The sequence below is a fragment of the Nanorana parkeri genome, unplaced genomic scaffold (genome assembly GCF_000935625.1).
Source record: "Nanorana parkeri isolate BGI_ZX_2015 unplaced genomic scaffold, ASM93562v1 scaffold141, whole genome shotgun sequence".
Lineage (NCBI taxonomy): Eukaryota > Metazoa > Chordata > Amphibia > Anura > Dicroglossidae > Nanorana > Nanorana parkeri.
Window position 1 is genome coordinate 744,581 of NW_017306409.1, and position 25,453 is coordinate 770,033.

The 25,453-nt window shown below is 42.3% G+C and overlaps 2 protein-coding genes across 2 annotated transcripts in view; one reads left to right on the forward strand and one right to left on the reverse strand.

Annotated features, from left to right (window-relative positions):
* Positions 1–25,453, forward strand: part of STXBP4 (syntaxin binding protein 4) — a 101,655-nt gene that overhangs the window by 23,729 nt on the left and 52,473 nt on the right. The window contains exons 9-10 of the mRNA XM_018554067.1: positions 11,925–12,014; positions 18,826–18,891. Coding sequence (XP_018409569.1) covers positions 11,925–12,014; positions 18,826–18,891 — 156 coding nt within the window. The remainder of the gene's footprint in view (positions 1–11,924; positions 12,015–18,825; positions 18,892–25,453) is intronic.
* Positions 4,905–9,005, reverse strand: ARHGAP5 (Rho GTPase activating protein 5). The gene is given in 2 exon segments (XM_018554057.1): positions 4,905–8,765; positions 8,768–9,005. Coding segments are annotated over 2 exon segments (3,915 nt in total). The 5' UTR covers positions 8,822–9,005.

Sequence of the window (25,453 nt, forward strand, 5' to 3'; positions counted from 1 at the left end):
GTCCCCCCCCCCTCCACCGCCGGCTTCCCCGGGCTCCGCTGTCCCCTGTGCGGGCCCAGGACCAGCACGGCGAGTCTCCCCTGACTGACTGGAGGAAGATCAGCAGGCTTCCAGCCGCTGATCTCTCCTCCGATCACTGGACCCACAAGTGATGTGTATTACATCACTTCCGGTGTCACTGTGTACATTCCCTGGCTCTCCGAGCCAGGAGGAGACGCTCCGGAAGTAGATCTCTGCTTCCTCACCTTCTTCGGAGTCCCTAGGTGACATTAGGGGTCTGACAGACCCCTGATGTCTTCATAAAGAGGACCTGTCACATTATATTTGCTATTACATTGGGGGATTCTTAGCCCCCTATGTGATAACAATAAAGTTGAGTGTAAAATAAAATTAAAACATGAAAGTAACATAAAAAATGCAAAATATTTTTTTTAAAGACCCCTGCCCCCCACATGCACATACATACGACGTAAACACGCATCGGGTGCGCCTACGTGCAGATACGAAAATTGCGCCACACGCTGCATAACAGTAAAGGATGGACACCGGCACTCCAATGCAAGTTCAGTACATGTTTATTAAGGTACTAGTTACAAGTAGAACACTATATACAACTTTTCGGGGTCTTACAGGATCCCCTTCATCAGGCAAACAAGTTGTTTCACGTACTAAACTTGCTTTGGAGTGCCGGTGTCCATCCTTTACTGATATTTTGTCGGAAGCCACCCGCTGACACCTTCTGTACCCACCCTCCATTTCTGGAGCAGCGGCTCTGAGTGCGTACACGTTACATAACGTTGTGAACGTAAGAGCAATAAGTCTACATCAATCACTGTTCGCACTAAACTAATGAGCAGTAAAAGCTTTTAAAGCGTCGCTATCTATTTACCCGACGTTATCCCGTCTTTTATATTTTACCCAAAAATTGGGCATTATATTATTTTCTGTTTTTAACCTAAAAATATTGGTTTAATAAACATGTATGCAAATACCGTGCGACATTAAAAAATGCAACTAGCATTTTTTTATTCTACAGGGCCTCTGCTTTTAGAAAATATATCATTGTTTGGGGGTCTGAAGCTGTTTTCTAGACAAAAATTCAGATTTTATCATGTGTGTGCAAATGTAAGAAATTGCTCCAGACAGCAAGTGATTAAAGCAGGTTGATGTTAAGCAGCTTAGGAAATGGTCAGATGTGGGTCAGACGGAGGTAGGCTATTGGTCAAATGCACATGTCAATGGTCTCTGTGAATGATCTCTGGAGCATCTCAAGCTGATCTCATTGGCAAGCCACATATGCCCATCGACACAGTCAACACATGCCCTAAAGTTAATCAGCTGGAATGGATTTTCTTGGCCACTCGCTATTTTTTCCCTGACACAGGTCAGCACCCGCAGCGTTCTGTAGCTCCAAGGATACAGACGTGAAAGCTTGCATGTTTGTAGAAAGTTCTTTTTGCTCGATCATTCGTCAGCTGGGTTACGTATGCAAAGCTTGCAGACAACTTAATCCCTTCATGGTCAAGTCAAGAAGCCTAGATGCTCACACCAAATTTATGGGCTTTAATTTGACAATAACGCTGATTATTTTGCATACTTACATTGTTTTTATATTGTTTTAAAAAAAATGTTTAATGCTTTTACAGTAAACTCTCAGTTATTCAACTAACCAGAACTCTCATCCAACAAAAAAACAAAAAAAATCCCACCTGTACTCACTGTTTTGCTGATCTGCGGCATGTATTATCCTGGAAATGATTGTGTGTCTATATGTCTAAATTTGCTTTTGATTACAGTGTTTCAATATTAATATGAAGTCAATACAGTGTTTATGGTATAGTATACTGAGACGCCGCAGCTGAAGCGGATCCCGACAATTATGTCTGGATCCGCCCAGCTGCGTGAGTGACAGCTGGCTCTGCCTATCTAGAGGCAGAGCCAGCTGTACCCGCCCCCTCCCCCGTCCGTGCCGCCAGTCAGCGCTGGAGGATCGGAGGGGGGAATCCAGCCCCTCCCCTGTCACGGCAGAGAGCCGTGACAGGATCGGGAGGTGAGCGAACGCCGGTATGTGTTCGCTCACTTCCTGATCTACTGAGTCGACCTGTGATAGCCTCATTGTCACAGGTCGGCTAGAACTATGAGGTGAGTGAAAAGAACTCACCTCATAGTTCTTCTTTAAATGCTGTAATTCTGTCTAAAACCGTACTTCTTTTTCTGTGCACAAAGAAAGAGAGGCACACAGTGCTATGTTTAGGTGGGTGAGGTTTGTTTGTAAACAGGGCTGCATGTGATGACTATGTTTGGCTGTCACGTCTATCACATGGTCAGAAACCCTACTGATTGGTTCTAGTCTGGGACCTGAGGCTGTCTTTGATGATGCAGTCCCTGAACTTGCTATACGCACCCGTTCATAAAGGTTAATGTTTTCTCAGCATGGGAACTGTGCCTGAGAACATTAATCTACAGATTGTGGATGTCAAGGTGCTATGCATTTCTGCTTGGGTGAACCCAGGGAACCTCTGGGGAGGTTGGATCGCCCACTACACAGTCATTACCCTCGCCAGTATATTATTATTATACAGGATTTATATAGCGCCAACAGTTTGTGCAGCGCTTTACAATATAGGGAAGACATAATTACAATACAATTCAAGACCAGATGGGAAGGAGGGCCCTGCCCCTGAGGGCTTGCAATCTAAGAGGGAGGGGCCAGTGATACATGAGGAGGTAGCTGTGTGGGGATGAATTGCTTGAAAAAGTGATAGTTCAGTGGTTAGGTTCCCTGAAGAGATGAGTCTTTACTGATCGCCTAAAGGCAGTCAGAGTAGGAGATAGAAGGACAGGTTGGGGTAGGGAATTCCAAAGAATCAGAGAGACTCTAGAGAAGTCCTGGAGGCGAGGACTACCGTATCTCCCCTGTTGTAGAATTCTGTATGTCAATGCCCACATTTATCCATGGCCATCTTCAAGCAGCAGCACCTTGGCTTCCATAACATCAAGAGAATATAATACTAGCTTGTGCACGGCAATTTTCAACCAATTTTATCCATTTTGACCAACTTTTCTTTCAATGAATGAACCGATCAATGAAAAAACTCGCAGCCAGCAGTTTATACATCAGTAATGTAGTTGGCTTACCTTTATCCATTGCAGTGTTTGCAGTGCTGAAAGCTGGTTGGAATTCCTGGAAAATTGAAGAGTATAATGTCAGAAAACGAAAGTAATAAAGTTTTGCTACAGGCTATTGAAAGGTGTTGTATTCTATGTTGTTTTCTTAAAGCTGAACTCTAGGCAGATGGTAAAATACACAAATTAATGTCACTCTGCATTCATTAATGAATGCAGAGTATCCTAGGAAGGTGGACGTCTTTTCTTTTTCAAGAGTTTATCGAAAAAGAAGCATACAGATGTCAACATGCAGCAAATTTCGAGTGTAAATACATCAATGTAACAGAAGTGAGTCTGGGCATAGAACAAAGCATATAGAAAATGGCTCCAAGTGCACAGGACCCCAAAGAAGTCAGGGGTTTTATTTGCCCTATTTGTTCTTTTTTCCTACATTTTGTTTTCTTTTAATGAAGACAGTTCTCTACTACATTGCTAGAGCTGGTCAGTTCGCTTGCAGCTATACATTGTGTCCTTCCTCAGCTTGGCATTTAGAGTGCTGCGACTGGACCCCGCTGGACTAGACTTTGCAGGGATAGCCTGGAAGTGACCTTCCGGTACCGGATTCTTCATAAGACTCTTCCAGACTCTGGTTTGGTAGCACAGGCTGTTTCCAGGTTCAGAGCCGCCTGCATTGCCTCAACTCTTGCACGGTCTCCGAAGACTCACTCCATAAACAGGTCAGTCGGGTGGAGTGTAAAGAGCTACCTTCTTTACATTAGTCACTGGGCAACTTTAAATTCCCTGCTTTTCTGCCGGTTTCCACCGAGCAAGGGGTTAAAGCTGTGGGTCTGATTGCTGACATCGTCTGCTGGGTGAAGTGTCATTAATGTGCGTGCTGCACTCTCTTTCCTGCCATAGAGGGTTGAGGAAGCATCTCCTGACTTCTGCTTGCAAAGAACATTGCAGAACTCTGATCTTTGGTCTGTTTCTGTTACTGCTTCCAGTGACTTCGGTCACCTCCAGCCATCTGACCGTCATCTGCTACCAGTTTGGGTTTTGTTAGTGCCTGAGGCCTTGCATCTCACCCCGGGGCTTAAGTAGCCTTACTGCCACACAGTTGCAACATGTCTGATTCTAGACACGGGAAAGCCAGTCCTGCTGCAACGAGTGCCCCCAGCTTACACCGCGGTAATGGCTTTGGGACTGCTTGCGGCATTTCTACTGGTGGTACCGACACTTGCAACCTAGAGTCAAGTTGCCTTCTTTTTTGCCATCAGAGTGGTCTTTAGCTTTGTCATGTGTGGTCGGTTCCTCTGCCATTTCGGCTGAGGTTTTCACTACAATCATGCAACTTTATGGCCCAAATCACTCAGTTATTTGCAGACTCTTACCACAGAGGCCACAATCGCACTCCTGCACTTTTTCCCCTCACAGTCTGTATCTGATGTAACCTGCTAAAGCCATGAGTCAAAGTCATCGGCCACAGAGACCCTGTCTGATTCTGAGTCGCCCCAGTCTTTGCCAGACGAACCTATCCTGGAGGAGTTGTGGCTATCTGCTATTGCTCCTGAATTAGAAGAAACCATCTTGGCTTGCTTATATAACACATAGGGCAAATGGCCGTAGTTTTAAACTTCAGTTGCCGCAGTTTGCTGAAGATTTCCTGACTTTTCTCCCACACATGTCTAAGAAATGGTTGGTATGCATAGTCTTTGACAGACAATGTCTTTTTTTTAATCTACTCTTTTTTTTTTTTTTTCAATGGATGGATGTTTATTCCTGAAATATGTAAACATTTATATATGTACATAGCCACTCACACGATACAGACCTTCTGTACCCAGTCCTGAGTCCTCAATGAAGTCCACACATTTCTTTACAAAGACTGGAATAGGCTTCTCTGGAGTCACCAGGTCCTGAAGGGGCTTGCCAAAATAATTGCTCTCCCAGTTCCGCCGTGTCGGTGGGTTAAAAGGCTTGGTCTTCTTTTTCTTCTTGTCTTCTTTCACTTTAGGTGGCTTCTTCTTTGTTTTTCTTTCATCCGGCTCCTGATCAGAAGTGATTGCTGGATTATCGATACCCCCCTTCCAAGTGTCAACTGGGGAAAGAAGAGGATCTTCTTCACTTGGCCTATGCGTTGGTTTCCACTTTCTATCCTTTCCAACGATTCCAGTGATGGGAAGAGTTTCCTCATCACTGGCATCTGAATGGCTTCGTCGATAGGTATACAATTTTGTCTTGCTGAATAGTGTCTTTGACCTGTACTTATATTTTGATGGCCTTCTCTCTCCCTGGCCTCTCGGTCGATCAGAAATACCGTTTTCTTCATCTCCTTTTGCATTGGGGAATAAATGGGGCATTTTTAAGTGGTGGTTTTGACTGTCATCAGGTACTGCGTAGATGTCATTGATAAAATCTTTGGATTTGAATAGTGTGTCAACCGGCTCTGCGTAGTTTTCAGATGAATCAGCATCTTCTGGGTGCACCAAAGGAAAGCGAGAAGTTTGCTTTCTTGGGTTTTTACTAATACCAGCTTCAATAGTTTTCACAAGATTTGGGTCTAGCCTATTTACTTTTGACTTGGGTCCAGCTGGCTTGGGTCTTATTGGGGGAGGCACTTTATGGTTGCGCTCATGATCGTGGCAATTTAACGGAGTGCTATGTGTGGGATACTCATTCCCTTCATTATCCAAATTACACTTTGGCAGCAGTTGCACATCGTCCCCAATGGGACTGTATGGAGGGGGGGCTTCCGAGTCATCCTCAGAATCTGGGTAGCAACTGTATGCTGGCGAGTTTCCACGGGGTGAATGAAGAAAAACATCCTCACAAGGCTGACCTGGCTCCCTACTGCTTTCTGCCAAATAAGAATTTTCAATGGAAGTCTTCTTTTCCAAAACATCACTGAAGAATGGTGTGAAAACCTCTGTCTGACGATGATACTGAGACAGTGAATATAAAGCTGTGAACTTTGCAGAAATTTCAGTGGCAATGTGCTCTCCTTCAGTCATCAATTCTTTAATGGCTTCATTCTCAAAGAAGTCTGCTTGGCTGTCTGTTACAGCTACCAACTGAACAGGAATACTGTCCTGGACTTCTGAAAGAAAAGCACGAAGCATTCCCATAGATGCTTTTCGTTTTGCTGAATAAATTAGAATATACCCATGGACAAGCTCATCTTTTCGAATACCAATAGAAGAATGGTATGACAAAATGGTTATCTGAATCCGCCTTCGTTTTTCACCAATGATTTTATCAAGCATCAGAGAATTATTTTGGCCAGGCTGGGCAGCACTGCAAGTGCGGGATTCTAAAAAGGGAGAAAGAATAAGATCCACGCTGAATGGATCCCCACACATGGCACACATTACAATTCTTAAGTCTGCTTCTGAAAGGTCTTTAATAGCCGGAACAGGGCTTGCAATATCTGAATTGTGCTTAATAGATTCTAGTACTCCCCTAAGAGCTTGCTTTATTTGAGCTTCGTTAAATTTACGTGGGAATGTGCCAGCAGGTATATCCACAAAATGGCACTGGAGTTTATTTGCCAGCTGCTGTCCTTGATGTCTCAAGATTGGCAGGTTTTTGCTGCCACTATCTCTCTGGTTGGCTAAAATTAATGTGAATGGAAGGCTTGCAAAATCCTTATCTCTTCTTGCCTGGGCCTCGCATCTAATTTTGCCAATACAGTCACCTATAAAATTAAGTGACTCAATAGAGCTAAACACACAGAAACACCCATGTGGCTTAAATCCAGTCCATAACTGGCTAAAAAGATAAGGAGAGTTAGCATCCACTGCTCTCAAATCTAATTCATAAATTTTTCCATCTAGTGCAAACTCATCATCTGTTGACTGGGTCCTTATTTCATTGGCCATCTCTTGAGCCAGACTGTCTTTCCCAAGAATTAGTAGGTTAACTTTGTCGAGGTTAGTACCATCTTGATACATGTTCAGACGGCCAAGATTTGATTGCAAGAGACTGTTGGCAAGAACTTGTTCCACTTTAATGTCCATACAGCTTTGGACACTAAGACAAGTCTCCTTGGTAGGGTGATAAACAAATCCTATGTGTTTAAGAAGAAGAGATTCTCTGTCAGTTGCAAGCTTTTGCAAAGCTTTATATCTAGGTTCTTCTCCAAGGACCGCATTAATTTCACTCATTTTATCAGTGCTTGGTGTAGCATTAAGATCTAGGTCATAAAACAACTCAGAGTGCTCAAAAAGCATCTCTTGAAATTCCTCTTTGGCTTTTTCTATAATTTCCCGCTGGTGCTTGCGGTATACCACTATACAATCGGCCTCACTGATGAACTTGTAAGCTTCATCGTCGAAAACAAAACCTATAACCTCCTCCCATGGCTGACCAGGGGAAATAAACAGTTTCTTTTCAAGTGTTTTTTTGAATTTCTCTTTAATTTCTAATCTCTTCTTTTCAGAAACCAAGTTTTGGACATGGTTTTGATAGACTCTCTCAGCCTCTAACGTGCAGAGAAGATCAAAAGGAATCCTTCTGTCATTTACATTGTCAATGTGATCTGACTGGTCCCAAGGAGTCTTTTCCAGCATTATAAACCAAAGGCTGAAGTCAGGTCTCTTCTCTAGAAGCCGAAGAGCTTCTGCCCAGTTTAAATCTTCTATCTCCTCAAGTTTTGGCAGCAGTGTATTGAGTGTTCTTGGTAGTGTTTTTAAGTACTCCTCCTTCCTTTTTCGAATGTGTTCCTGTTTTAGCTGTTCTATGTGCTTGGAGAATGTATTCTTTGCTTTCATGGTTCCCTCTAAGTTAATATAATTTTCATAATCTGAGTGGTTTTTTAATTTATTACTAACAGTTTTCCAAGTTGCATGGTAATCACGCACTGTTTGTACAATAAGTTTTTCAAATTTATCAGTAGCAGAGGCAACAATCTGCCTATGCGTTTTAAATGCATCCAGGTAAGGAATGATCTTGGGTTTACTTCGCGTTTTGTCCAGCATTTGAAATAGTGCTGTGAAACAGGTCTCAACATTTATATTGTATCTGGCGGAGGTTTCTACAACAATTAGGTTTTTCTTGTTTGAAGCAAAGCCTTGAACTTCTCTCAAATAGTGGTCGACACACTCATCACACTTGGTTGCTGCAATGATAATAGGCTTCTTTGCTTTTACTACTTGCACGTAGAGGTTATTGATGAACTTTAACTGGTCGTCAAATTTTCGACTGCATCCTTGGCTAACGTCAATGCATAGAACAAAGCCATCTATAGTCAGCTTTCCTTCTGGCATTTGCTTTTGCTCAAAGTCCTGCTCCAGGCCAAGTTGGTCTGTGCAAATATACATTAGTTTCTCCGCTGACTGAATCTTTGAAGCTGCTGCCCTCTTTATGTAGGGCTGAAGGTTTGTACTTCGATGTGGAAGGAAAGTCTGATCATCTATGAACTCTGTCTGTTCAATAATATGATGTTTGCAATCAACTCCATCTTCACCTATCTGTATTACGTCACCCCAATACAAAAAGTGGTCATTGTTAACGACACGTCCGCCAAAATCGATTGTGCTAAGAACAGAGGTGTGTTCATGGTGATATTCATCAGCCGTTGGGCGGACATATCGGTTACATAAGCACGACTTCCCAACACCGCAGTTTCCTTTATCCTTCTCAGTTCCAGACAATCCTACTGTATAACACTAATAGTATATGATGGGGGACGCGGCTCCTTATTCTTTGCCATCATCACTCCCCTCTCATCCTTCTGAGCACATTTAGACAGGTGGGCATACTTTTCATTCTCAGTTTTATAATGAGGACTTTATATACGGTCAAATACAGAGGTACGGTCTTGCTGCATTTTTCATGTTCTCCATCGAACCCATGTATCCTTAAACATGACAGCAAATGGCACACCTGTCTCCGGGGCACACTCCAGCCGCCGCTTCTTGTCAGTGGCGCTATCCCCTCCCGGTATTCGGTCACCTCTCTCTTCCCCTTCTGCCGCCGCTCTCTCTCCCTACAGCTTCTTCTCAATTCAGTAATGGCGGCCTTTTTTAATCTACTCTTGATACCAATACTAAGGATCTTACTGGTGGCAAGAGCCCCCATCTTTCTCAGGATGAAGCCTAGGAAACACTGCAAAAATTATCCTTCCTTATCTGTTGAGAAACATCCCCTTTTGTTTCTTCACTCCTGATGCTTCCACATTGAGAGCTCCCAGTCCACCCACAAGGTCTGGTGTTCAAACCTTTCTTTGCAGAGTGGAGGGGAAGGCATACCTTTGTGGACACCTGGACAGTTTGCTTCTCAGATGCTTGGGTGGAGGAGGTGGCATCCCAGGGCTACAAACTGGAGTTTTGTTCCCTGCCCCATCCTTGATTTCTTATCCTTAACCTTCTTGTGTCACCTCACAGGTTAGCAGATTTCCATCAAGCCCTGTCTGATCTTCTGGGCCAAGGTGTCTTTGCCCCAGTTCCTGTAAATGAGAGTCACTCAAATTCTACTTCTTTTTTTATAATTTTTGTACTTGCTGAAAACGTTCTTGACCTGAAAAATGATAGGAATGCAGCCACCACATCTAAGGACATGCATGTAGAACTGTCTCATCCGTTTCATGTTGCTTTATAGCTATAGCCACCAAGCTATGGGGTATATTTAGGAATGGTAATTTACATTCACAAAAATAAAACTGAGCTTGTGCTTTTCAACCTTCATTTAGACTTAAAGTGTTCTTTCTTCCTCTTTTCTCTTCCCTCTTCCTGCCTATATATTCCATTCGTTCCTCTTTATCTGACCACAGAGGGTGTTGACTGTGTCTCCCTATGACTGTGGAAGGTACAAATGCCTGAGCATGCATTGTTATAGAAACTCTGTTCTATATTGTTCGGTGACTGTACATGTATGGTTAACTGCAGCATGCTGAACACAACCAAGGCCAGTTTGCATGTAAGTTTGTCACTTAACATAACTTCAATACGATCAAAGAAACAGCAGGTTCTTTTGTGGAAAACAGGCACCCAGTTGAATACCTGTAAGACCTATTGGATTAGATACCTAGTGTTTACTGTCTGTGTTAATAGTAGTTAAAAGTCCAGCCATTGGTGCATTCTATAGGATGGTGCCTTGTACAAGCATGAGTAGCCAAGGTCACCTATGAAGCTTTTTAGTACTACCTGAATATCACGTCACCAGAACACACTCAAAAATGCCCAAAACGTGGTACTTCTCTTTTTCTGTCCCGAAACGCTTAAAGGGTCAGTACATCAAGTCCAATAGGTTGGACTTGATGGACTTATGTCTTTATTCAACCTCAAATACTATGTAACTATGTAAATATGATCATTCGAAGAACTGAACTCAAAGTGAAAATTTGCTATAGTATAGTTAACATCTAGAAGTGTTAATTGTGCCAAAGTAGTATCCAGTAAAATGTACCTATTGTCTGGAATACCTCCCGAACAATAGCAGTGCACTTCCTGGTATGTGAGAGTGCCTAAGCACTCCTGTGCCTACATTGTTATAGCTGTACAGTATATCTGCAATGTGATATCTAAGGTACTGCTGCCTCTGGCTGATAGTCTCAGGAGATTTGGAGTGAGATTTGGTGACATCACAGTCACTACTATGGCAGACCACAGGCGATATTATTAATATCATTATTATTATACATGATTTATATAACACCAACAGTTTGCACAGCACTTTACACTATAAAGAAGACAGTTACAGTACCATTCAAGACAAGATGGTTAGGAGATACTAGTGACCTTTGCCCTTAATTTTTCTTTTTTGCGGCTTCAGCTTCCAGAGTTCTGTTCCTTTTGGGTAGACGCTGGACAGGTTCTGGGAACTTTATTGGTGTAATTTCTGCTCTTGACTTGCTGATATGTGCGCCTGCTTTGCCAGTTTTTAACAGTTTTATTTATTTTATATACTGGAGAATGTAACAGGAGGAGCTGAAACACACAGATGTAGGTGAGAACTCCCAAGTGGACCAGAACAGAATAATGTTAGGGAGATCTCAGGGTTGGGAGTATCCAAGACATAAAAGAAGCCAGGGCCTCACTCACAGCAGCGCCTAACTTTTAACCATAATATTGTTTTTGGCCATAGTGGCCCCAGTGATTCATGGCCTTCACGCAGGGCCTTGGAGGCTAATTTTAGCAATTTGTTTTGGACAGATTTTGACCACTGTTGGCTGAATTTATTTCTTTGATATTCACTCATTCAATATAGGCTGCCCCAAAGTATGGCTTTTGATTACAACGGAAATTGACTCAGAAGGTATTTGTCACATTTCTCCAAAGAAAAGAGAATCTCTGACCCTTGGTGAATGGACTGATTTTATTAATAAAACATCTTTCCTTGTACAAAACATCTGTCGTGAATAGAATGTCCCTGAAAATGTAAAAATATAGGTTAAATAATGGACACTTTGCACACGATAAACCTGAAAGACTATAGTGATGCTTTACAGAAGATGTAGCCTGGCAGCACTACCCAATGCACTCTCTGCAATGCTAAAAGGATTATTCTATTTATCATTTATAACATGTTACCAATACTGAACTTTGATTCCTAATGCGCTAAGAGCCCAGAAGAAGGGAAAACAAAATGGTTGTTGTGTTTTAAATGTTTTTTGTTGTGTTGCTTGTATACATAAAATCAATTAGAAAAAACTCTTAAAAAAAGAAAAAAGTAGCATGCATTACTGCATGTGATTTATTGCACTGTATGTGGAAGAAGGTTACAGTGATGTGAACGCAGGGTCTGTAATACTGCAATGCTTACATCCTTAACGTGGCTACATTATGATTTCTGTAATGCAACTTATTTCATTTGTGCAGGTCCAGTCATGTGATCTCTCCGGAAAGGATGACATTAACAAATTGAAGAGAGAAAGAGATGAGGCACGTGCCCAGTTAAAAACTGTGAAAGTAAGTGAGGAATACTGCAGTGGGGTTCTAGCTGACTTTATCTACCGGTTCTTTTCAAAGTGGAACTCTTTCCCATGGGTGCAGAGGGTTAAATTGCTCTTGGGTCACTGAGGTCAGAGGGCCAGCTATAACTATAACTTCTGAGTTATTTATCAGTAAAAGCCTCCCTTGTGCAGACACCAGGAAGTCCTAAGATAGTTGCTGGGTGCTGCCATCTTGGATGTGATCTCAGCAGACTCGGAGCTGTCACTGAAGTACACTTTCAGAAGAGGAGAGGCCTATGACATGGAGGGAGGGGGGGTGACAAATAATTGAGTTTTCTAAAGTATTCAGATTTGCTAGGACGTTCAGAGGCACAATGCAAGGGAATTTAAAAAAAATAATTTATGGAACAGAATAATACTGAAAGCAGGGGTGTCCCTAGCATAATTGCTGCCTGAAGCAGGAAAGGTGAGTCATGTGTGCTGGTGCCAGAGCCCTGGTGGTGTACAGGCCAGCTCTGGTCGGCATCCCACCCAGCTCCTGGAAGTCACTGGTTGCCCGGAGCTGGGCAGGATGTCGGCCAAAGCATCCCAAGTGCTGGGAGGGGAGATGCATATGGCCCTTACACAATGTGATAGCAATATGCACGCGCGCCTTTATGTAACGCGTCGGGTGTATGAAAACGACGAACGTGCTACACATGTTGATTATCGCCGCGAATGCCGGAGGGAGAGCAATAATTCTAGGGCCAGTATTTTTGGGTATCTCTAAACTGATGACCTGTGGGTGCTTTTAAAGCGTTATCTATGGACTTTTAGGGGTGCTGAATTTTTTTCACCGTTATACGGACGCACGCAATTTTTAACCTGGGCATGTTGGGTATCTATTTACTCATTGTAACCTCATCTTTTATATTTTATTTACAAAAGGGGTATTTTATTGTGCTTTGGGGCATTTAAGTAAATTTTTCACAAAATGTTGGTGTTTGATAATAAGTTGCGCTAATATCGTGCAACATAAAAATCTGCAACTGCCACCATGTTATTCTATAGGGTCTTGGCTTTCAGAAAATATATAATGTTTGGAGGTTTTAAGTAATTTTCAGGCCTAAAATGTGGAAAATACCATGGGTGCAAAAAAAAGGCCTCAGTCATGAAGGGGTTAAAGAGAATGTATATTTGTTTTGTAAATATGTTCTTATTTATATTAGGGACTAAAATAAAAGATTCTTATTTTTAGTAAGGCAAATAGAAAATGTTATATTGATATTAGTATGTAGTTTGCTTTTGAGATATCATGAGTCTTTCCAGATGTTTAATAATTTGTTTAATAGTTTCCTTGCCTTCTGCTGTAATATCGCCTGTTTACAGAGTTCAATAGTTCAAGCTAAAATGTACACACACATAAACGAGTCAGTGCAGTGACTTATGACTTATTGGTCATCTTTGGTATCAGTTAGGGCCAGCCTGCCAGAAAGGAAGCAACTGCTTTTCTGCCTTTTTAGCTTACCCGTAATATTTTTTTAAATGATGTATTCTTAAAAGGTTTTATACATAGAATAAACAAAAAGTTATAAGATGTTTAAATATGTAAAAATGCAATAAAAATAACATTTACCTAACGCCATTATTGTGTCCATTAGGGATGCACCGATACCGATACTAACGTGGTATCCATGCACCCCCGGTCTCATTTCACCATGAGCCGCACACCAGCCTTCAATCTTCAATTGACTTGGGGTCACAGGAGGACATTGGTAAATATCCTCCTGTGACCCAAAAGAGGACTACATTTTTCTTTTTAAAGTTGGCTGTAGTTCTCTTTTAAGGACTGCATCAATCCAGTTGTGGTTGGTTTATCTGTAAAATATACACATGCGGTTTAGGTAATAAAGCTTGCTTTTCTTTTTTTTTCTTTTTTCTTTTTATTTCCCGTTTTTTTTTTCTTTCTGAGTAGACAGTGAAGGTGAGCAATGTTACAATAGAACTGGCAGACTGTCTAGGTGGTTGTTTGGCTCGCTTGTTAGATTTGAAAAAGCATGAAAAACAAAGTCACAGAGTGGCAATAGGAAAAAAAAGAAACGCATTTGAAAAATGAGAAATCGTTCATGAAAAATGGTGTGCGGTTCAAGGTAGAATTTGTCATAAAAGCAGTTTATTTATAGTTTGGTTGTTTCATTTGAGCCTCACAATGGCTTAGAATTAGATTTTAGAACAGACAGAAAATGCCACGCAGATCACTTTTCATGCGATTGACGTTAACATAAACTTTCCACTAAGCTACAGAGAACAATCTACAGTCATGGTCAAAATATCTGCATTTCTGTCAGATAATGCACCACTTTGCGCAGAAAAACCTTGCCATTAGAAATGTTTTAGGCGTTCTCATGTTTAGTATTACCTAACTGCAGCAAGACCTGTTAGTATTACCTAACTGCAGCAGAGAAAACAGGGATGTGCCAATCTCAGGGCTGGCTGACCAGAAATAAAATCCTTCAAAGGAGAACTATGGTGTAAGTGTTTTTCCCCATAGTTCTCCTCAGGGTCACAGGAGGACATAAACTAGCGTCCTTCCGTGACCCAAAGCTCAGTGCTCGCGGTATACTGAGAACGCCGCAGCCGGGACGGATCCCGACATTACTGTCAAGATCCATCCAGCTGCGTGATTGACAGCTGGCTCTGCCTATCCAGAGGCTGAGCCAGCTGTTCCCGCCCCCTCCACTGTTCGTTCCTTCAGTCAGCGCTGGAGGATCGGAGGGTGGACTGAATCACTGCAGGGAGCCAGTCATGAGTGACAGTCATGGCTCTCTGCAGGGAGATGATCGAGAAGTAAGCGAGCGACTGTATGTGTTCACTCACTTCCCGATTAATTGAGCCGACATGTGACAGTTTCATTGTCACAGGTCGGCTCGAACTATGAGGTGAGTGATTTTTCACTTGCTTCATAGTTCTCCTTTAACAGGTAAAATAACTCCTTTTATATGTAATTCATCTGCATATTTATCAGTCTGCTTGGAGTCAGCTTTAGATCCTGTCTAGCTGATCACTTATTTGCTCAAGGTTGAACTGACCCTCATTGCAGATGTTCTAGGTTAAATTGGCGTTTTTCCTTCAGAACTACATTTATTTCTGTATTATCTGTATTAAAAGGAGTGATCGTTTATGTTGCCATCAGACGAGTATTGCAGCATTTTTTTCTTCTTCTTGTTTTAATGATTGAATCAGGTCATATTTTTCTATTTTCTTGGTTTAAAACCAAGCAAGAAGCACTACAATGGAAAGGTAATAGCATTATGAAACTATAAAGGTACATTGCAGTTAAAATTAAAACCTTGATATGACATACCGGGGGCACACCCTACCTGCTCAGTAGTTATGGTAGTGTGTTGGTCCATACCAGTCCCTTTTGTTGGCAGTGCAATGATCCAACACCCCCTCCTAATGGTGAAGGAGAGCTGTTTCTGAGCGCACTGAAGGTGGGTCTCATAGATGCATAGAAGTTTATTTTAGCCGCCAATCAAATTTAAACTTGCCTTGGTGTATGTATGTGACTGGTAAGGCAGAAAGCAGAAAGATACAGGCAGTTGCACAGAATAGGCTTTAGGCATATACACGTCCAGTAATCTGTGACAGGTTACACTATTGGCTGGATGTTGAGCTATATGGAGAACATTTAGGCTAGGTCAGGTTCACTTAAAACTTATTTACAGTAAACCAAAAAAACAGACTTTTAATATATTGTAGCTTGTTAATCCTCAAATGTTGTGGCTGCATTAGTTTTCTTTTTTTGGACTCTTTTTTTCCTTTTATTTTCACCTGGTGATCTGGCCAGTAACACACTTCCTGTCTTAGGGTGGCCTCACTCTATGGAGTAGCAATGGAGCCCCCCTTGGAAAGCAGCAATGTCACCTTGTGGGGAGGGTGGTGTTAGATAGACTAACAGATTCAGATGAACTTGACGAATCTGAACTCCAGATAACACGTTTTAAGTTTTTTTCCTTTTGTGATAAAGTTTTTACCTAAATGACTTAAAGCTGACCATTGTAAGCACCCCTGTCAGTGTTCAGTGGTTTGTCTCAACCCTCTATATGCAATGTTTGCTGGACAGCTTGGTCTGTTGAAGGAAGTTGAGAAATAATAGACTTGGGACTTGTTTATATGGGTGCCAAAGGGTCTGCAAAACCAGAAGGTTGATCTGCGATTTTCCCTCCACCGGGTGGCCTGCTGAAATGCCAGAACATCAGCCCAACAGTGCTGCATACATGGCCGCGTTGTTTTGTGTTGTGTCTACACAAAATATACAGCATGTCATGCTTGGCAGACAGCGCCACTTGTAGAATAGAAAAATAGATTTTCTGCAGCCCCTGTTATGAATGAACAGGAAGCCTCTATACTGAGTGCTCCTGTGCATTTCTAAACAAAGGAGATAGTATCAGTTACTATGTCCACAATCACGAATGAACAGGAAGTGATGTAGGGCATTTCCTTTTCAATCATAACCATTGATAATCATTCCTTTTTATTCATAAGCTTGCTATGTCCTCAGTTATTTACAAAGACTCAGATCAGTACTAATCGCTGAGTTTTTGTACTCCACTCCTCAGAGGACACGCCTCCTTCCTCAGAACCCTGAGGAAGGAGGCGTGTCCTCTGAAACCCATCAACCAGGGGGGACATACAGCTTGTCGGCTGTGCCGGATGATCACGATCTTAGTGTTTTGTTTGCTGACTTACATTTTATGCTTGCTTATCCCATCTGTTTGTGAGTATATTTTTAACCTTTTATACACTGAGTGGCCAGATTATTATGACCACCTGACGTTTGTAGGCAAAGTAGCTATAATTTTGCGCTGAAGTTGCTAGCGGGCCAGAACATTATAAATAGGGAAGCAGGTTGTTTACCACGACAGTAGAAGTGATTTTTTTTCTGAAGATACGGGGAAACAACGCGATTTAACAGCCTTTGAACGTGGGATGATTGTTAAATGATCAAGAGCAGCTGTTGTTAAAGTGTTTAAAGACTGGACTGTCAGCCGAAAATCTGGGTCTGAATGTGCAAATTGTGGCCGCCAGCGGCTAGTCAATGTTAGGGCAGAACGGAGAGTGGCAAGACTGGTACAAGACAACAGAAGGGCAACAGTGCAGTGTCAGATTCCTCGCATCACCTTTCAACATCTCGTGAAGTCACGAGGCGGCCCAACGAAGCCATATCATTTGTTTGTGAAATCCTGAGAGTTCTGTATGTGGTGTTGTGTATTTCCAACCAAAGGGGCAAGGGCTCTGGCTAAGTATTTTGCCATGTTCTAAGTCACAGAGTTTATGCTGCTGACAATTGGATGAATGAGAACCTTCACAGACATATTGCGACACATTTTGGGGAGAAAACCCTTAAACTTGTACGAGGATATGGAAAGACTGCAAGAAAATTGGCAGACTACAGGTGAAACTCGAATAATTAGAATATCGTGCAAAAGTAATTGCAGTAATTGCTGCAAAAGGGGCCCAAACCAAGTACTGAGTACATATGCATGCTTGTACTTTTCAGAGGTCCGATATTGTTCTATGTACAATCCTTGTTTTATTGATTGCATGTAATAATCTACTTTTCTGAGGTTGTGGATTTGGGGTACTTGGGGTTTTCATGAGCTGTAAGCCATAATCATCACAATTATGACAAATCACGGGTTGAGTTATCTTGCTTTGCATGTAATGAGTCTATCTCATATATTAGTTTCACCTTTTAAGTTGCATTAGTGAAATAAATGAACTTTTGCACGATATTCTAATTATTCGAGTTTCACCTGTATAGAAACCACCTACGCTTTAACCTCGGATGCCGACAACAGGGGGTTGGTACCTTGCAGCATACGTTTGGACTCCACAGTAAAGCCAAGCTGATACTACATAAGGCCCAGAAACAATTGCTAAATGAACATGTACGGCGGACCTATTTCACAGTTGATGCCTTAAAACATACTATCAATCAACTAGAAGAGAGCCTGATTTTTCAGCTACCTGCTGATATTTGGAGGACAGTAACAGACTTCACGGTACCTGCACAGCTAGCTCATCACACTCTCTCTGGGCAGGTTAATAACTCCTCCTAGACTCCAATTATGCCAATGCAATCACCACCTGGTTGCAAATACCATATTATGTGGATTGGAGCAACATTCACCATATTTATTCCCAGATACATTTTTTGTCATTCTGAATTGAGAAAGCTGGTCGGATGACCAGTGAAACGTCTTCAAGAAAAATACAGCAAGTCCAGTTGCCTTGACTTATTTTTTACAGATAGTAAATAGATCTGGAAAGTGGATGGATATTTGAACAGCGGATGAGTGTATCACAGGCTGTCATCCTATATTAGTGCTCCAGTAGCAAGATATCCTTACCAGAATTCCCAGCTATGCCCCATGGCCAATATCATTATTTGTGGTGTCACACGGCCTCATTGGGTTCTTTATAATGTAGAAAAAAAAAGGGAACGTCAGCTGAACGAGACACAAATGACTGTGTTTATGTCTCACCATTGGAAACCTTAAGAGATCTTAGAAGAAGTAGGAGCGATTTAACCCTTCACTGGCCATCCATAAGGGAAATATCAGTTTTGATCAGAGTTTGAATTAAAGCAACCCTGTCTGGTAGATAAAATTCAATCAAATGAAGTGCACTTATCCTTTAAGGAAACCCCCACCATATATGATTACAAATCCACGTGAGTGGGTTTTCTGCTTTATTGGTAAAAACCCTTTAAAATTACCCTAGGAGTACTTTTGTTTTGTTTCAGTGTTATGTGTAATGGAACATTTTCTATTTCTTTCCAGGAACAACTCTTGGAATCTGAAAAACAGAATGGACAGCTTTCTGTGGAGCTTACGAGTGTAAAGCAGGTGGGTAAGCGGTTGTGAGTTTCTGTATAATTATGGCTGTCTTCAGCAGCACTGTGGAGCTGGGGCAGAATTTGGCACAGTGCTTGAGTAAGGTGTCCCTGATATTTAAAAGCTCTTCATTAAAAACATATGTTCACTTTTATAAGTGTGGTTCACCTAAAACATATGCTATATGGCTAAATCTTTATTTGTGAAAACTCAACAAGATGAGAAAGCCAACGTGTTTCAGGTGTTGACGTACTCCCTGTTCATCAGGGCTTTTGAGCTATGCTTCTATAGGAATGCCTGGACTAAAAAGGGTATAAAAGCATTTATAGATATACTATCAAATATTTGCACCAGCAGGTAATGCGGCGTGAAGCTCTGGGTGTCACTCTGGAGGAGTGGGCATTCCTAGGCAGATGGCCTTTGAATGCAGACCACCCTGGGTAATGCTCACAGTTGGGCCTAGATAATGGTGGACATCCTCCAATCAGGAAAGGAGGTGGGCTCTATCTGATTTGCAGCATCTAATGTACACTGTGCAGTGAAATCAGAGTAAGCAATTTTAAAACAGCAGAGGAGCCTGCACACCTTTATAAGACTGAAGGTAAGGCTGAAGTTCATCTTTATGGTCCCATTCACACCATATCCAGATCATCTCCAGACCAGAAAAATACCGCATTGTCTCATTTTGTCTGGTCTGGAATGCACTGGAACTAATGGGCAGGTTCACACCATTTTCTGGACCAGATCTGGTCCGGAAAATGGTTTGAACCTGCCCCAACAGCCAATGCCCTTCTGGGAAGGCTTTTTTCACAGTGTGTCTTTGGGAACTTGTGCCCATCCAGCCAACAGAGCCTTTTTAAGGTCAGGTTATGATGCGGGACAAGACTTGGCTCACAAGCTGCATTCCAATTCATCCCAGAGGTGTTCAAGGTGTTTGAGGTCGGGGCCTTGTTCAGGCCTCTTGAGTACCTCCACACCAAACCATATCCTTATATGCCGTAGTATTAATGGTACCCTTCACTGGAAACACCTGATCTCAGTAATTTAGAGGGGTGTCCACGTATTTGTGGCCATCTTTTTTTTGTCCCTCAGTTTTTTAAAGGCTGTAACAGTTGATCTGTACAAATGTGTACAAGACACAGTGGGGTTGATTTACTAAAATAATTAAGACTGTTCACTTTGCAATGTGTGCAGTGAATGAGGTGAGGTGAGGTACACGTCCATCACCAATCGGGTCCTCTCTCCTCTTGTTTTTTTTTTTGTGTGTGTGTCACGCTGATGGGTCCTGGGCGTCTCCTTGGCCAGCTACTAGTTTGAGCAGCACGCCTTGATTTCAAAGACGTGGGTGGAACCTATGTAAACGCGCTAGTTAGTGTTCTATTGTTATGATTACTCGATCATAGATCGCGCATTCGCGATCGGCTCTTTCCCCCCCCCCACATATTAGGCATTATGACCCGCCATACACACAGCGTTTTCACCGGTGGGCGGGATCTGCCTCTACATATTCTTTGGTTAATCAAGACGTGGGGATTGCTATGGGGACCTCGGCGGCTGGACGCCGCGGCACGTCAGCGGTGTCCGATCTTTTTTGTTGAGGTATTTTCTACCCTTTTACCATTCCTAATCCATCGGTAGTATTGGCTGGGATGTTTTCTCACATGGGTCTATGTGTATAGTCAGCATTCAGCTGTGTATCGTTTCCAATTTGGTGGGCGTGACGTCATCATGACATCAATGAGCATTCTGACTGGTTGATTCAATTTTATCTGTTTGTCTATATAATGTGGTGTGATTTTGAACGTTATCTCATTGCTGAGCCTGATGAATGGGATCCTGCGTGGCCCCGAAAGCGCTAGTTCTGCTTACATGATGTTCCAATAAACGAACACTTTTGGACTTCAACACTATTGGTGTGCTGGTGACATCCATTTAGTTTGTACTGTTTGGCAGCACCATCCGTGGTCACTGCGAGCGCCCCCCCCCCCATCCATGATGTCAGTCATTTTGGTGTCACCCTGATGCGGGCCGCACCCCCCTTGTGACGCCACTGAACTATAATATTTTAGTAACTCAACCCCAGTGGCTACTGGAATCACTAAAGCAGGGCTTTAAAAAAAAAAAATAGCCAATTGGCAGTTGAGACAAATGCAGAGCCTGTTCCACTTTTCCTGAATCTTTTCAGGTTTTGTGAAAAGCAACTTGAAAACGAAGGAATGAAACTGCAAGCAGCGTTTTAAAAGATCGATTAAACGGGAATTACAGAAGGTTACAGTAAAATAACCGGTACTTTCTTCTGCCTTTTGTGAAGAAATTCTTTGTCCTTGTATCCTTTAGAATAGAAGATGTTTCTATTTTTCAGATTGTAAATCTTCTGTTTCTATTCTACAAACAAGAGCTGTAGTGGCATTAAGGCCCCGTTCACATATAGCGACATACCTTTTGCAGCAGATCCGCACGGCCGGGATAGCGCGACTTTCGGGGCGACGTTCCAGCGACGATCCAGCGACGGTAGCGCGACCTTCCCCGTCGGGCTCCATAGAAAAAAAGTAAAATCGCGCAAAATCCGCCGAAAAAAGGGTCCGGTAGAAGCGACTTGCGACCGCGACGAGCGACGCGCGACATGGAGTTAAGACAGCTCCATTGAATAACATTGGCCGGCGACTTCTCGCGATATCGCGCGGCAAAAATGCGCGATATCGCGGCGGAAATCGCGCGACAATTCGCTATATGTGAACGGGGCCTTAGCCTTTCTTCCGTATTTCGTACTTTATTTTTTTCTTGTATAGAGTCATTTAAAGTTCACCTTTTTTACCTTTTTTTTTTTTTTCACGCCCACCCATTGAACAAAATGCTCTGTGTGGATGACAATAAAAAAGCCTGTGGGAAAAAGTTGGTAACTATACTAATCTTACCCTTGGCTTTTGTACTGCAAGGGGTGACGCGACCATCCTTTTCGGTAAAGTTTCCAGGAATGCTGAGTATCCAATATCTTGCTGTAAGATGCTCTTGCACTGCGACAGTCAAGATACCCTCACCTAACGCTGCGGGCAAAAGCTGGGGTAAGGTAAGCCCCACAGGCTTCCTTTTAATCTTTTTACAAGGTTTCGCAATGGGGGAGGCCCTGAAAAAAAGACAACCTTGTGTTTTTGGTGCAAGGCTGGCAGTAAAGTGAAACTTGAGGCACAGTTTTTTCTTTTTTTTTCTTGGCCATGTATATAAAAGATACCTTTCCTGAGGTATATTACACAGAACACCTGTAATTTGTGAATGGTTCACAGAATACAGGGTGTACGGTGAATGGACAAAGGGTGGGGAGGAGATGGGGCAGATAAAGGAGCTTTCAGTGGCAGCAGGTCAGAACTACAGTGGGAGCTGTAGCATCCGGTATAAACAAAATTGGTTATTTTAATGGCTACAATGGGATAGATCTCAGGAGAGGTAATTTTTGTATACACGCCTGAAATTTAAAAAACAAAAAAACAAAAAACTGTGCTTTAATTCTGCATTCAAGAGGAAAGGAAATTCAATGAATAACTGAACATGGAAAGAAGATCGAATGATACTGCAGGTATAAATAAACAATTCCACTGCCATTATGTATTTTTTCCTGGGGGTGGAGAGTGTGCCACATGATAAATGCACATTTTAGGTCTAAAGATTACTTGAACTAACCCCCCCCCACCCCCCCAAAAAATTGTAGATTTTCTGAAAGCAGAGACCAGGAAAAATAAAAAAAAAACTGACCCAAAATGTCAGTAATTCCAGTAATTCAAATTAATTTGTGCACAAAAACACAATATAATCCCCATTTTTTTGATAAAATATAAAAGATGAGGTTGCTTTCCGTACAGGAAAAAGGGCAGGAGCACAACAGTCTGATGTCAGGTGTGTGGATGGGAAGTGATGACTAAATGAGGATGTGTATATGTGGGGTGGTGAAAGGGGATGTTGAGCACTTACATGTGATGGGTTGTGTGCTGATGGGACACTGTTGGCGTGGTCGTGGAGTCACGTTTTGGGACTGGAAGGACGTCACAAGGTGTTGTCTTGGTCCTTGCGTGGAATCCCGGTCAAAAACCATAACATGTCAAGCCTCAAAATTGCGTGCACCCACAAAATCCAAAATTGCCCATAGGTAATGCTTTAAAACCCTTTACAGGTCATTGGTTTAGCGTTGACCATGAATAATGGCCCTAGAATTATAGCCCTCACTCTCCGGTCTACCTAATGTGTGTTGCAGTCGTTTTCATATGCAAGGTGTACCTGGGGCACATGTTTACATTTACGTGATTTTTTTACACCACCCCTCGTCTAATCAGAGAAAGCATAGTATTAATTGAGAGACATACTAGGCGTCCTCTAAATGGCCACTGAGCTAAGTGAGTGACCCAATGTGTTTTAACAGCACAAGGGAAGCCGCTCAAGACAGTGGCTGTTCCTATGGTCCGGAAGTCGCTGTAATGCACTGTACTAGGTGCAGCTTCTACAGTGTATTACATAGTCCCCAGGGCTCTACCAAGTATAATTTATATATACTTAAGCCAGGGGTGGGCAAAGTCCAGCCCTCCAGCTGCGGTGAGACTGCAAATCCCAGCATGCATCTGTCTCTGCAGCCATGCCTGTGAGAATCTTGCAGTGCCTCATGGGATTTGTAGTTCCACAACAGCTGGAGGGCTGGAGTTTGCCCACACCTATAGATTATCTGCAGATTTTCTATGGTCAGATGAAAAAAGTGCAACAGATTCCTCCATCTGCACTAAACTGTGTGGATGGAGGAATCTCCCACTGGGCCAAGGTTCAGTATCTTGCTAGTCAACCCTGCTGGCACTTGAACACTGATTGGATGCAGGCATTTTTCATGTATTTTGAGAGCGGGGCTGGCTAGCAAGATACTGAAGCTTGGCCCAGCGGGAGATTGCTCCATGCACACAGTTTAGCGTAGTTGGAGGAATCTGTTGCACTTTTTCCATTCTACCATAGAAAATCTGCAGATAATCTATAGGTGCAGGGCCAGCTTTAGCCTTTAGTCATAAGAGTTTTTTCCACTTTAAAAATAATCACGATGGTAATAATTGTACGAATACTTCATGTTAAACCCGTACAATGAACAAGTATGCTTCTTCTTTTCTTTTTTTTTTTTATTGATTTCCAAGAGACTAATTGGCCTGGAGAGCTCCAGTAGGTATTTGGCTTTGTGTTTGTCTCTTACTACAAGAGCCAGAGAGCATTCCCGAGTATAGTTTGTAAAGATGTTTTCAACATTTTTCTTTTAATGAAAATGTCCAGAACATGCTGTCGTTATTCCTCATCAATAACCTTCAGCCTCTTCATGTTCTAGCATGCTCAATACTGCCCGATTTTGTCACTCTTGTTTCCTGAAGTGAAAGCCGTGTTAAAAAGGGTCATATTAAATTTAACGGTTCTTTCCAATATCTCACATTTAAATGAGTGTAAAAGCGGATGAAAGGAGCTGTGAGGAAACTCAATAACCCGCTGTAAAAGTGTCGGCTTGTTCGCTGGTCAATATAAACCAGCTTTTTTCAGAGTACTTCTACAGGTCACAAGTGTTTGGGAGTTTTAGTGCCATTTAATTTGGCTTTTTGTTCACACTAGAAGTACTTGTCCTCTTGTAAGAACAATCCTCTTATAGTGAAGCATGGGAAACATTTTCTGTAGAGTTAAGTATCAAAAATACGTTGCTTTTTTTGAGGACCAGACGGGCGTAACTAGAAATCACAGGGCCCCATGGCAACATTTTGTATGGAGCCCTGTGATTTAGGGCTGCAACAACTAATCGACATAATCGATTATAATCGATTATTGAAAAAGTTGTCAACTTTTTCAATAATCGATTAATCGGCTTCTGATCAGTTGGCCCTGTTCACGGCTCCACACACGCTGCGCGCCCCACCTCCTCCCTAACTCACGCTCAACGTTGCTGGAAGACTGCTCAGGTATAAGCCTGCACCTTCCCACACATGGTGCTCTATAATGTATTGCTGGGATTTGTACTCCTCTATAGCTGATGGTACATTGTGCTGTATATTATACATGGGAATACAAATCCCAGCAATACATTATATACTGTATGTATAATGTATTGCTGGGATTTGTTGTACTCTATAGTTGGTGATATTCTGCACTGCGCTGTATAGAGGACTACAAATCCCAGCAATAATACATTATACAGCGCCATGTGGAATTCCACCAGCTATAGAGGAGCACTACAAATCCCAGCAATAATACATTATACAGTGGTGCACTGCCGAATACCACTGGCTATAGAGGACTACAAAACCCAGCAACAGTACATTATACAGCGCAATGCAGAATACTACCAGCTATAATGTACTATTGCTGGGATTTGTTGTGCTCCTCTATAGCTGGTGATATTCTGCATTGCGCTGTATATTGTACTATTGCTGGGATTAGTAGTCCTCTATAGCTGGTGGCATTCTGCATTGATTGCTGTATAATTTTACACTTTCCATTTCACTATATTGCACACCACACTTTTTTTTTCTTTTTTACTTCCACCGCTCCAAGCTTGCTCCTTTCAATACAAACTAGT